Source organism: Phoenix dactylifera, chromosome 10 (genome assembly GCF_051530095.1).
Source record: "Phoenix dactylifera cultivar Ajwa chromosome 10, Ajwa_hap1_PhDact_Kaust_v1.1, whole genome shotgun sequence".
Taxonomy (NCBI): Eukaryota; Viridiplantae; Streptophyta; class Magnoliopsida; order Arecales; family Arecaceae; genus Phoenix; species Phoenix dactylifera.
In genome coordinates this window covers 2,800,001-2,812,500 of record NC_143199.1, presented here as the reverse complement: position 1 = coordinate 2,812,500, position 12,500 = coordinate 2,800,001, and the positions used below count along the sequence as shown (strand labels likewise).

Genomic DNA, 12,500 nt, shown 5'->3' with positions numbered 1-12,500 from the left:
GGGCCGACGGAGGAAGCCGGCGCACGGCCGCCGCGCGGACGGCCGGCGGGGGCGCCCATGCGCCGGGGCCTCGGCGGGCGCGGGCCGGCTCCCTCGGGGACGAACGGTGCCGGGCCCGCCCGCCGCGAGGCGACGGACTTGTGCGGAGTGGAGCGGAAGTCCCGCCGCGGCAGCAGCAGCCCCCCCTCCCTACCACCCCGGCGGGGCATCCGCCCAAGGCCCACCCCAAGCGTTCCAAAGTACCGAGGAGCGTTGCAAACGGGAACGGCCCGGACACGCGTCCCGGTCTCACGGGATGCGCGTCCCGGTCGCACGGGTCGCGCATCCCCGGAGGGCCGACGGAGGAAGCCGGCGCACGGCCGCCGCGCGGACGGCCGGCGGCGGCGCCCATGCGCCGGGGCCTCGGCGGGCGCGTGCCGGCTCCCTCGGGGACGAACGGTGCCGGGCGCGCCCGCCGCGAGGCGACGGACTTGTGCGGAGTGGAGCGGAAGTCCCGCCGCGGCAGCAGCAGCCCCCCCTCCCTACCACCCCGGCGGGGCATCCGCCCAAGGCCCACCCCAAGCGTTCCAAAGTACCGAGGAGCGTTGCAAACGGGAACGGCCCGGACACGCGTCCCGGTCTCACGGGATGCGCGTCCCGGTCGCACGGGTCGCGCATCCCGGGAGGGCCGACGGAGGAAGCCGGCGCACGGCCGCCGCGCGGACGGCCGGCGGCAGCGCCCATGCGCCGGGGCCTCGGCGGGCGCGTGCCGGCTCCCTCGGGGACGAACGGTGCCGGGCGCGCCCGCCGCGAGGCGACGGACTTGTGCGGAGTGGAGCGGAAGTCCCGCCGCGGCAGCAGCCGCCCCCCCTCCCTACCACCCCGGCGGGGCATCCGCCCAAAGCCCACCCCAAGCGTTCCAAAGTACCGAGGAGCGTTGCAAACGGGAACGGCCCGGACACGCGTCCCGGTCGCACGGGATGCGCGTCCCGGTCGCACGGGTCGCGCGTCCCGGGAGGACAGACCGAGCAAGCCGAGGTGCCGCTCACGGCCGCCGCGAGGGACGTACGGCGCCGGCGCCCGCGCCCCGTGGCACGGCCTAGAGCGTGCCCCCCTGCCACCCCATCGGGGCATCGGCGCAAAGCCCACCGCGGGGTAGATAACCGAAGGCAACGAGGGACGGTGGATGCACATATCCGAGCAGTGGCGATAGGGCCGGAGGGAGCACCGACAGGGCCATGAGATTTTAAAGTACCGAGGGAATTTGCAAACCGGGCCCGCCCCTCCCCCCGTCCATCGCACGCCGATCGGGGGTCCGGCGCCCCGCGGGGGGCTGCCGGCATGCGCTCCCGGTGCAGGCATCGACGAGCCGCCCGCGACCTCCACTCGGGTCCGAGCCCCCAAGCGCGGATGCCGAAACGCGCCGGCCGCGGCAGCCCCACCCCTGCCACCCCATCGGGGCATCGGCGCAAGGCCCACCCTGGGGTAGATAACCGAAGGCAACGAGGGACGGTGGATGCACATATCCGAGCAATAGCGATAGGGCCGGAGCGAAGACCGAGGGGGTCGGGGGGTTTTAATGTTCCGAGGGAAGTTGGAAACGGGGCCCGCCCGGACGCCCGTCCCTCGCACGCCGATCGGGGGTCCCGCACCCCGCGGGGGGCTGCCGGCATGCGCCCCTAGTACAAGCATCGACGAGTCGCCCGCGACCTCCACTCGGATCCGGCGGCGCACGCGCGGATGGCGAAACGCGGCGGCCGCGGCTGCAGCCCCCCTACCACCCCGTTGGCGCGTCGGCGCAAAGCCCACCCCGGGGAGGATAACCGAAGGCGACGAGGGACGATGCATGCACATATCCGAGCAAATACCGAGAGGGTCGGGGGGAAGACCGAGAGGCAAGGGGTGTTTAGAGTACCGAGGGAAGTTGCGAAAGGGGCCCGCCCGGACGCTCGCCGCTCGCAGGCGATCCGGCGGGGCGCACGGAGGGCGCCGCCCATCGCCGGAGCTTGCTCGGTCATCTCTGCCGCACGGACACGTAAGCGCCGCCGCGCAAGGTTCGGCCGGCGGGGCGGACGGTTCGCCGCCGCAGGCCTTTCCCGCAGCCGGAACGTGGGCCCGGCGTTGCGCGCCGGCGGGCCGCGCAATCCGCCGGGGCGCACGGCGGGCGCCGCCCGTCGCCGGGGCTTCGCTCGGTCATCTCGGCCGCACGGACACGTGCGCGCAGCCGCGGAAGGTTCGGCCGGCGGGGCGGACGGTTCGCCGACGCAGGCCTCTCCCGCGGCCAGAACGCGGGACCGGCGTTGCGCGCCGGCGGAAGGCGCGATCCGGCAGGGCGCACGGCGGGCGCCGCCCGGGCTTCGCTCGGTCATCTCGGCCGCACGGACACGTGCGCGCCGCCCATCGCCGGGGCTTCGCTCGGTCATCTCGGCCGCGCCGCCACGTGCGCGCCGCCGCGGAAGGCTTGGCCGGCCGGGCGGACGGTTCGCCGCCGCAGGCCTTTCCCGCAGCATGCGCCCCTTCGCCCGAACGACCGCGGGACTCCGGTACGGCCTAGCCGTCGGCCGCCCGGCTGCAAGCCGTCGGGGCCGCTCGATCCCCGTCGCGTGCCGGCCGCCGCTCGGGCCAGCCGGCCGGCTGCCGCACGTAACCTCTGACCTCATCAGCGGTCGATCCGCACCGCGCTGGTCTTCGGTGCGGACCCGTCGGGGCCGTGCCGCGCCGGCCGTCGCATCCGGTTCCGCAGGCGCCGCCCGGTTGCCTCCCGCCCTCGTGCGCTCGCGCCGGCCGGGCGACGCGGTGCCCGCGGGACTCGGGCATGGTTGAGCCGTCGGCCGCCCGGCGGCATGCCGCCGCCGCTCCGCGCCGCGTGCCGGCTGCGCTCCTCCCCGCGCCCGTCCGCGGGCGGGCCCGCCGCCGCTCGCGCCGGCCGGGCGACGCGGTGCCCGCGGGACTCGGGCATGGTTGAGCCGTCGGCCGCCCGGCGGCATGCCGCCGCCGCTCCGCGCCGCGTGCCGGCTGCGCTCCTCCCCGCGCCCGTCCGCGGGCGGGCCCGCCGCCGCTCGCGCCGGCCGGGCGACGCGGTGCCCGCGGGACTCGGGCACGGTTGAGCCGACGGCCGCCCGGCGGCATGCCGCCGCCGCTCCGCGCCGCGTGCCGGCTGCGCTCCTCCCCGCGCCCGTCCGTGGGCGGGCCCGCCGCCGCTCGGCCTAGCCCCCCGGCTGCCGCACGTAACCTGCGACCTCGTCGGCGCTGGATGCGCGTCGTGACAGTTTTCGGTGGGGCGCCGCGGAGGCGCCGGGGGCCCATGCGACGGGCCAGGGGGCGAACGGAGGGCTCGGTCAGCCCTAACAGGGGACCGGCGACAAAGGAGCGGTCGCGCAAAGCTTCGTAAGGGACCCAGACGACGGGCCTGCCGATCCGAAGCACCGCGCACGGACGCGCAGCGGGCCCACGACGGGCCGACACGGAAGGCCCGCCGCCAAGGCCGCAAAACCGACAAAGGAACCCACGGGGACGCACCAGAGCGGGCAAAGCTTTCACCGAACGGGACGGGACCGAGCCCCCGCAACAGGCGAGGGCGACGGATCCGACCAAGTAAGGCCGATCCCGCTCCACGCACGCGCGGCCGCAGGAACTTCGTGAGGGACGGGACGACCGGCCGACCGAACCGAAGCGCCGCGCACGGCCGCCGCGAGGGCCGGCCGGAGGCATAGACCGAGCGCCGCGCCAGCGGAAGGAGCGTGCCGGCTCCGTCGGGGACCACCTGCGCACGGTCCGTCCGAGCGAGCCGACGGACCGGCGCGGAAGGCCCGGCGCCGAGCCCGCAAAACCGACAAAGGAACCCACAGGGACGCACCAAAGCGGCCCAAGATTTCACCGAGACGGGACCGAGCCCACGCAACATGCGATGGCGACGGATCGGACCAAGTAAGGCCGATCCAACTCCGCGCGCGCGCGGCCGCGAGCACTTCGTGAGGGACAGGAAGACCGGCCGACCGAACCGAAGCGCCGCGCACGGCCGCCACAAGGGCCGGCTGGAGGCGTAGACCGAGAGCCGCACCAGCGGAAGGAGCGTGCCGGCTCCGTCGTGGGCCAACTCCGCGGGGCCCATCCGAGCGAGCCGACGGGCCGGCGCGGAAGGCCCGGCCGAACCCGCAAAACCGACAAAGGAACCCACAGGGACGCACCAGAGCGGACAAAGATTTCACCGAACAGGACGGGACCGAGCCCACGGAACATGCGAGGGCGAAGGATCGGACCAAGTAAGGCCGATCCAACTCCGCGCGCGCGCGGCCGCGAACACTTCATGAGGGACGGGAAGACCGGCCGACCGATCCGAAGCACCGCGCACGGCCGCCGCAAGGGCCGACCGAAGGAATAGACCGAGCGCCGCACCAGCGGAAGGAGCGTGCCGGCTCCGTCGTGGGCCAACTCCGCGGGGCCCATCCGAGCGAGCCGACGGGCCGGCACGGAAGGCCCGGCCGAACCCGCAAAACCGACAAAGGAACCCACAGGGACGCACCAGAGCGGACAAAGATTTCACCGAATGGGACGGGACCGAGCCCACGCAACATGCGAGGGCGAAGGATCGGACCAAGTAAGGCCGATCCAACTCCGCGCGCGCGCGGCCGCGAAAACTTCGTCAGGGACGGGACGACGGGCCGACCGATCCGAAGCGCCGTGCACGGCCGCCGCAACGGCCGGCCGGAGGCGTAGACCGAGCGCCGCGCCAGCAGAAGGAGCGTGCCGGCTCCGTCGTGGGCCCGCTGTGCGTGGCCCATCCGAGCGAGCCGACGGGCCGAATCCCTCGAGGACGAACGGTGCCGGGCACGCCCGCAGCGAGTGCCCACGGCGGGCTTGTGCGGAGTGGAGCGGAAGGCCCGCCGCGGCGGCAGCAGCCCCCCCTCCCTACCACCCCAGCGGGGCATCCGCCCAAAGCCCACCCCAAGCGTTCCAAAGTACCGAGGAGCGTTGCAAACGGGAACCGCCCGGACATGCGTCCCGGTCGCACGGGATGCGCGTCCCGGTCGCACGGGTCGCGCGTCCCGGGAGGGCCGACGGAGGAAGCCGAAGTGCCGTGCGCGGCCGCCGCGACGGCCGGACGGCGGCGGCGCCCGTGCGCCGCGGCAAAGGCGGGAGCGGCCCGGCTCCGTCCGGGGCGCCGCGAGCTTCGGTCGAACCTTTGCCGTGACTCTTCGCAATAGGCCAAGCCCATTCACACTTGGCCAAGCCTAGGCCAAGCCAAGGCCTCCAATGCTTGGCCAAGTGCCTCCAAGGTCGGCCAAGACGGTGCCCAGCGTGCCAAAGCCATGGCATGCCCATGCGCGGCCCAAGCCGCGCCCATGAGCCCCAGCCGCACGCGGCCGCGCGCGCCCGCGTGTTGGAGGGTGGCTTTCGGCCCCCAAGCCACCACACCAAGTCTTGCTCGTGCGCACCTTGCGGATGCCTTAAAGTTGTTGGAAAAGGGCCGATCGGGTAACGCCAAGGTAGTTGAGCTTGTGCCGCGGTGTGCCAAGCTCTTAAGTAGCCGAGGGAATCAAGGCAAGGGGAGGGTCTACTGGTTGCAGCTTGACCCGACCCTTGGCTTGAGAAGAAAACAATCAAACTTAAGAGTATTTGTGGAGAAAGTTAGAGGAACGCTTGATTGATTCTATTTCCCAAAATGAAGCTTACAAGCAAAATATCTAAGGGAAACTATGATGGGTTTCCCCTAGCCCAAGTCTTGGACAAACCCCAAGACCGAATACAAAGAGACAAGGTCCCTCCCAAGCCACTAAGGCCGAAATACAACAAGTGCTAAGATGCAAGATAAAAGATGTAAGATGGTCAAAAGAGCCTCATTCCCTCTTATTTATAGTGCTCCCCAAGTGGCCCAAGAGTGGCCAAGGCATAGGGGTCTTCATGGCATGAGGAGGGCCAAAGGCTTGGCCAAGGCATGGGCAAGCCTTGGACAAAGGCTGTTGGCCCGGCTGGGGCCTTGGCAGGGGGCTGGCAGGCCTATGGCACGGCCTGGGGGCTGTGGCAGGGCGCCTGGGCGCGGCAGGCTGGCTGGCAGGGCGCCTGGGCGCGTGCCAGGGCGCCTGGGCGCGCGGCAGGGCGCCTGGGCGCGCGGCAGGGCGCCTGGGCGCGCGGCAGGGCGCCAGGGGGCGTGGCAGGGGCGCGGCAGGGCGCCAGGGGGCGCGGCAGGGCGCCAGGGGGCGCGGCAGGGGCGCGGCAGGCGCGCGTGGGCGCGGCAGGCGTGCGGCAGGGCGCGGCACGGGCGCCGAGGCGCGGCAGGCGTGCGGCAGGGCGCGGCACGGGCGCCGAGGCGCGGCAGGCGGCGTGCGCAGGGGCGGTCGGGCGCGCGTGGGCGCGCGCGCAGGTCCGGTCGGGCGCGCGTGGGCGCTCGCGCAGGCGGCGCGCAGGGACGGTCGGGCGCGCCTGGGCGCGCGCGCAAGCGGCGAGGTTCGCTGGGCCGAACCTCGCCCGGGCATGCTGGCGGGCGCGCGGCCGGGCGCGCGGGCGGGCGCGCGTGCGGGCGCGCGGCCTGGCGCGCGGGCGGGCGCGCGGGCGGGCGCGCGGGCGGGCGCGCGGGCCCTGCGGTCAGCGGCGAGGTTCGCTGGCCCGAACCTCGCCTGGGCGTGCAGGCGCGCGCCTGGGCGCGCGGGCGGGCGGCTGGGCGCGCGGCCTGTGTCCTGGGCGTGCCCAGCCGTGGCCTGAGTGTGGCTGTGGCCTGGGCTCGCCCAGCCATGGCCTGGGCGCGCCCAGCAGTGGGCTGAGGCATGCTTGGGCATGTCTTGGGCGCGCTCGAGCGTGGGCACGGGCGCGGCCTTGGTTGGGCACGGTCATGGGTGAGCTTGGCCGAGTGGAGAAGAGCTTGGCCAAGGCTAGGCCAAGCATGGAGGGGCTTGGCCAAGGCTTGGCCAAGCGTAAATGGGCTTCGGCCAATGCTTTCCAAGCAAAATAGTAAACTCATACCTTGGCATGTCCTTTCGTGGTCCTCCTCCGGGCCGGTATTTCCCCTTGGTTGAAGGCCCCGACGGTGGCGCTTGCGAGGGTCTTCAACATTCTCCCTCCCTTGAAGAATATCCTTGTCCTCAAGGATAAAATGTGGGTATCGCCGGGTCATTTCTTCATAATTCTCCCAAGTGGCCCCTTCTTTTGGCATACCTTCCCATGAGATTAAGACTTGCCATTCTTTTCTTCGTTCTCTCCCTTTCCTCCAAATGCGGTATTTAATGGCTTCCTTGGGTTGGAGTAATAATCTTCCATCATGATCATAGGTGGGTAAGTCTTTTTCTATCAATGAAGGGTCACCCACCGCTTTCTTGAGTAGCGACACATGAAAGACCGGATGTAGCAATGAAGTAGTGGGCAAGTCCAACCGGTATGCTACTTCTCCCATTCTTTCCACTACTTTGAATGGCCCATAAAACCTTTGAGAGAGTTTGTGGCTAAAATTCTTCTTGAGAGATTTTTGAGTGTAAGGTTGTAACTTTAAATAAACAAAATCTCCGGGATTGAAGGTTACCTCTCTTCGGTTTTTGTCATAATACCTCTTCATTCTTTCTTGGGCCTTCTTGAGCTCCCTTCTTGCATTGGTTAGAGCTTCATCTCTTCCGGCCAATGTTTGTTCTACTTCTTCATTCTTGGCCGTCCCCCTCTCATGTCGGTGCAAACCCGGAGGTGGTCTCCCATAAACTAACTCAAATGGGCTAGTTTTGATAGATGCATGAAAGGTAGTGTTGTACCAATATTCGGCCCAAACAATGAACTCTCCCCATTTGGATTGTTGGTTGTGGCAAAAACATCTTAAATATTGTTCAAGGGTCCGGTTGGTTACCTCCGTTTGCCCATCCGTTTGAGGATGATAGGATGAGCTTGTCTTCAATATGCTCCCTTGAAGTGTGAATAATTCTTTCCAAAATGTGCTCATAAATACCCTATCCCGATCGGATATTATGCTCTTTGGGACACCATGCAACTTGATTACCGACTCCACAAATGATGTAGCCACCGACTTGGCCGTGTAGGGGTGTTTGATGGGGATGAAATGAGCATATTTGCTTAGTCGGTCCACTACCACTATGATGACTTCATACCCTTTGCTAGTAGGCAATCCTTCAACAAAATCCATAGAGATGTCTTCCCAAATCATACTTGGAATAGGGAGTGGTTGAAGAAGACCCATTGGTGCCCTTGGATCATACTTGATCTTTTGGCAAATTTCACATCCGGCCACCAATGCCTTGACTTCGGCCTTAAGTCCCTCCCAATAGAAGAAGTGCTTAACTCGGATATAAGTGCGAAACCAACCCGAGTGTCCACCCTCCTTACTATTGTGAAAATGATCAAGGATGTTTCTTCTCAAATTAGGGACATTAGGTACATAGACATACCCTTTGTAGATGATGAGTCCTTCCTTGAGCTTGTAGTTGGCCACCCCCTCGGTTGAAGCTTCAATCTTTTCTTTGATCTCCAAGGCTCGAGTATCAAGCTTGTTTGCCTCCCGGATTTGGTCCCAAATCCTCCATTCGATCCCACTAAGAGCCATGGAAGTAGGCTCTTCTCCTTCGGCCGCCCAAAGCATTGGGCTTCCTTCTTTCCTTGATAGTGCATCCGCCACCTTGTTCTCCTTCCCCGGTTGGTATACAATGTCATATTCAAAGCCAAGTAGTTTGACTAAGAATTTTTGTTGATCCGGGGTCACAATTTTTTGCTCCAAAAGATGCCTTAATGCTTGTTGATCGGTGATAATAGTGAACTTCTTCCCAAGCAAATAGGGCCTCCATACCTTGACGGCATGCACCAATGCTAGTAGCTCCCTTGCATATGTTCCCCACGCCTTCTTCATGGGGCCCAAGGCTTTGGAGAGGAAGGCTAGGGGCCTCTTTTGTTGCACAAGGACCGCTCCGATGCCATCTCCACTTGCATCGGTGTAGACTTCAAATGGAATAGAGAAGTCCGGAAGTGCTAGGACCGGTGTTTGAGTCATGGCCCTCTTCAAGTTGTCAAATGCTTCTCTCGACTCCGGAGTCCATTCAAATTCTCCCTTCTTCAACATGGAAGTTAGAGGTCTAGCAATCAACCCATAGTTCTTCACAAACCTCCGATAGTACCCGGTCAATCCCAAGAACCCTCTAAGAGCCGAGATGTTCTTGGGTAGAGGCCAATCCACCATAGCCTCAATCTTCCTTTGGTCCACCTTCACACCTTCTCCCGATATGATGTGCCCTAAATATTCTAACTCCTTTTGGGCAAAGGCACATTTGGGAGGCTTGATGTAGAAGTGGTGCTTCTCCAAGATGGATAACACAACTTCCAAATGTTTGACATGCTCTTCCATAGAGTGGGAGTAGACCAAGATATCATCAAAAAATACTAGCATGAACTTCCTCAAGTAAGGCCGGAATACCTCATTCATTGTAGCTTGAAATGTGGAAGGAGCATTGCAAAGGCCAAATGGCATGACAAGATATTCGTAGTGGCCCGAATGTGTCCGGAATGCCGTCTTGTGAATGTCTTCCTCCTTCATTCGAATTTGGTGGTACCCCGCCCTTAAATCAAGTTTGGTGAAGACCGTTGCACCATGTAGTTCATCAAGCATCTCATCCACCGTGGGAATGGGGAATCGATCCTTGATAGTTGCTTCATTCAAGGCCCGGTAGTCGGTGCAAAATCTCCATGTGCCATCTTTCTTCTTCACAAGTAGAACCGGAGATGAGAAGGGACTTGTGCTATGGCGGATCAACCCTTGCTTCAACATCTCCTCCACTTGTCTCTCTATCTCCTCTTTTTGAAAATGAGCATACCGGTAGGGTGGAACGCTCACCGGTGTAGCTTCATTCTTCAATCTTATAGGGTGATCAAAGCTTCTTGGAGGTGGGAGAGATGTGGGTACCTTCATAACATCATGGTGAGCCTCCAATAAGCTTCGGATCTTTGGAGGGATGCCCTCCAACTCATCTTCTTTCTTGTCTTCTTCTTGGTGTTGGCCGGTCACCACAATGGCATAGCAAGAAGCTCCTCCTTTGCATAGCTTTTCTATCATGTTGGCTTCGCAAGACCGCACCTCTTTGTTGCTCATGGCGGTCCACTTCTTCTTTTGGCCTCCAAGCTTGAACTCCATAGTCATGGTGCTATAGTCGGTTAGCACCTTCCCCAAGCCTTTGAGCCAAGCATTGCCCAACACCACGTCCAAGCCGACTAGTTGAAGAACATGTAGGTCGGCCTTGACCCTTACTCCTTGGATATTCATGCGAACATCCCTTACCACCTCTTGACATTTGAGCTTCTCCCCACTAGCGACCTTTACTTCAAAGGGCTCCACGGTCGCCCCTTTCAATCCAACCTTCTTCACTATTCCGGAGTTGATAAAATTATGGGATGAACCGCTATCTACCAAGAGAGATACCTCATGTTTGCCCACCCATGCCATCAAACGCATGGTGGACGGTCTTTGTACTCCGGACATGGCATGCAAGGATAGCTCGGCCTCTTCTTCTCTCGGGCTAAAATCAGCCCCATGGTCTTGCTCCTCCTCATCTTCTTCCTCCGAAGCCTCCGAGGTAGCCTCCTCCTCCTCGGAGCCCACATCTAGAAGGAAAGCTTGACCGGTTTTGCATTGATGGCCCCGGCTCCACTTGTCACCACATTTGAAGCATAGTCCCTTCTTGATGTAGTCTTGGAGCTCATCTCTAGAAAGCTTCTTGACATGTTGAGGCCGCTCCTTGTACTTCTTCACTTCTTCTTTCCCTTTCCAAGGCCCCTTCGGTGGTAGTGATGTAGAGGCCTTGTTGTTGAAGCTTTCCTTGGACATTTTCTTCTCCATGCCATAGCTTTGGTCCAAGATCTCGGCCATCCTCATAGCTTCTTGTAATCTTGCCGGTTGCTTCAACTTTAACTCCTTGGCAAGCCAAGGCTTCAAGCCGTCAAGAAAAGTGCCCAACAATGCTTCTTCCGACCATCCACTCACCATGGTTTGTAGGAGCCGGAACTCATCAATATATGCTTGCACTCTTCCTTCTTGCTTTAGCTTGGCGAGTTGGCCATGATGATTCACAACGGGAGAAGGCCCCCATTGTGACATGAACTCCTTCACGAAGGCCGTCCACCCAAGCCTCTTGCCATCTTTCTCATATAGGTCACGGATCCACCTCCACCACCGGCTAGCTCTTCCCTCAAGATGGAAACTAGCTAATGTGACCCGATCCCTCCTTGGTACTTCATAGACATCAAAATATTGCTCGGCTTTGTCCATCCATTCATAAGGATCACCACCGCCGAACTTGGGAAAGTCAATCTTCGGTTTTCTTAGCCCTCTATCTTGGTGTCTTGGGCCCCTAGCATAATCTTCATCATAGTCTTCATTCCTCCTTCTTCCTTCCATGAAGTTCCTCCGGCCTATAGGCCTTTGGTCATGGAATGGATCTCCCTCGGGTTCACTCCCCTCTTCACTATGGCTAGGTCCCTCTTCTTCTATCCACCTCTCAATCTCTATCCCCCGGGCTTCAATTCTTCCTCCTCTCCTCCGAGGCCTCCGGTGATCTAGCTCCTCCATTCGGTTAGCTCGTAGGCTTTCCGCATCACTTCTCCTCTCATCCCTTCCATGACCCCGCCGTGAGGCGTGCGACCATGGCTCCTCATCATTTGATCTTTTATGCTCTCTTTCTCTTTCTTTTTCTCCAATCCTCCTCTCTAACCTCTCCAAGTGAGCATTCATCCCGGCTAGGGTATTGGATAGATTTTCTAGGGTTCGATTTTGGCTTTCAAGGGTTCGGTTTAGGTGGGCCGAACTCCCCTCCAATGCCTCTAGCCGAGCATGGTGAGAATTTGAATTAGCTCCCGACTCCATTGTTTTGCTTCTACAAATGCACCTCCAAACCTCCTTTGGCCGTCACCCAAGGGATGAACCGACCCTCCTTCTTATATATATTTTTGAAAGGTACACCACTCAATCAACTCCAATTACAACAATGGTTTACAACAAATAAGCCTCACAACCCGAGAGTAACGTGTTGTTGCTCTACTTGCTCCCTACCCGGTGTAGTTAGGAGGGCACGAGGTACTACCAGTAGCCTCCCTCTTGTGCCGTCCCTCTATACCCTAACACCGAATAGTTGGGTCAAATAGCGCCGGGTACTACCAGTAGCCTCCCCGTTGGCACTATCCCTATGATGAGCAAAATAGAAGAACAAACCGTCCTCTTTACAACAAAAATGTTCTCACTCCCTTTTGCAAGCAAGGAATTTAAAGTGCCAAAATTTAAGTACTACTTGCAAGTAAAGAACTTCTAGTTTACCCTCCCACACTCACAACAAGAAAGTCTAAGTGCAAGAAGTAGTAGGAATCTTAAGGCTCACTTCTAAGCATGCAAGAAAGTAGTACTCCTTAATTCCACCCCGTATTGAAAATTTCTTGGTTTCAAGGGCGTTACCTCTTTGGAGAGACCTCCCTCGGAAGTCTCTCAATGAAAGCACCAATGTTGGAGGGTGGCTTTCGGCCCCCAAGCCACCACACCAAGTCTTGCTCGTGCGCACCTT

The 12,500-nt window shown here is 61.9% G+C and overlaps 1 protein-coding gene across 1 annotated transcript in view; it reads right to left on the bottom strand.

The window, feature by feature from the left end:
- Positions 1 to 5,752: 5,752 nt before the first annotated feature.
- The window catches only part of LOC149752194 (uncharacterized), a 7,243-nt gene continuing 495 nt past the window's right edge, over positions 5,753 to 12,500 (bottom strand). The window contains exons 1-2 of the mRNA XM_089925975.1: positions 6,589 to 12,500; positions 5,753 to 5,775 (exon numbers count right to left, since the gene is read on the bottom strand). The exon at positions 6,589 to 12,500 is cut by the window's right edge and continues 495 nt beyond it. Of these exons, the coding sequence (XP_089782101.1) occupies positions 5,753 to 5,775; positions 6,589 to 11,812 (5,247 nt within the window). The 5' untranslated portion in view covers positions 11,813 to 12,500. The remainder of the gene's footprint in view (positions 5,776 to 6,588) is intronic.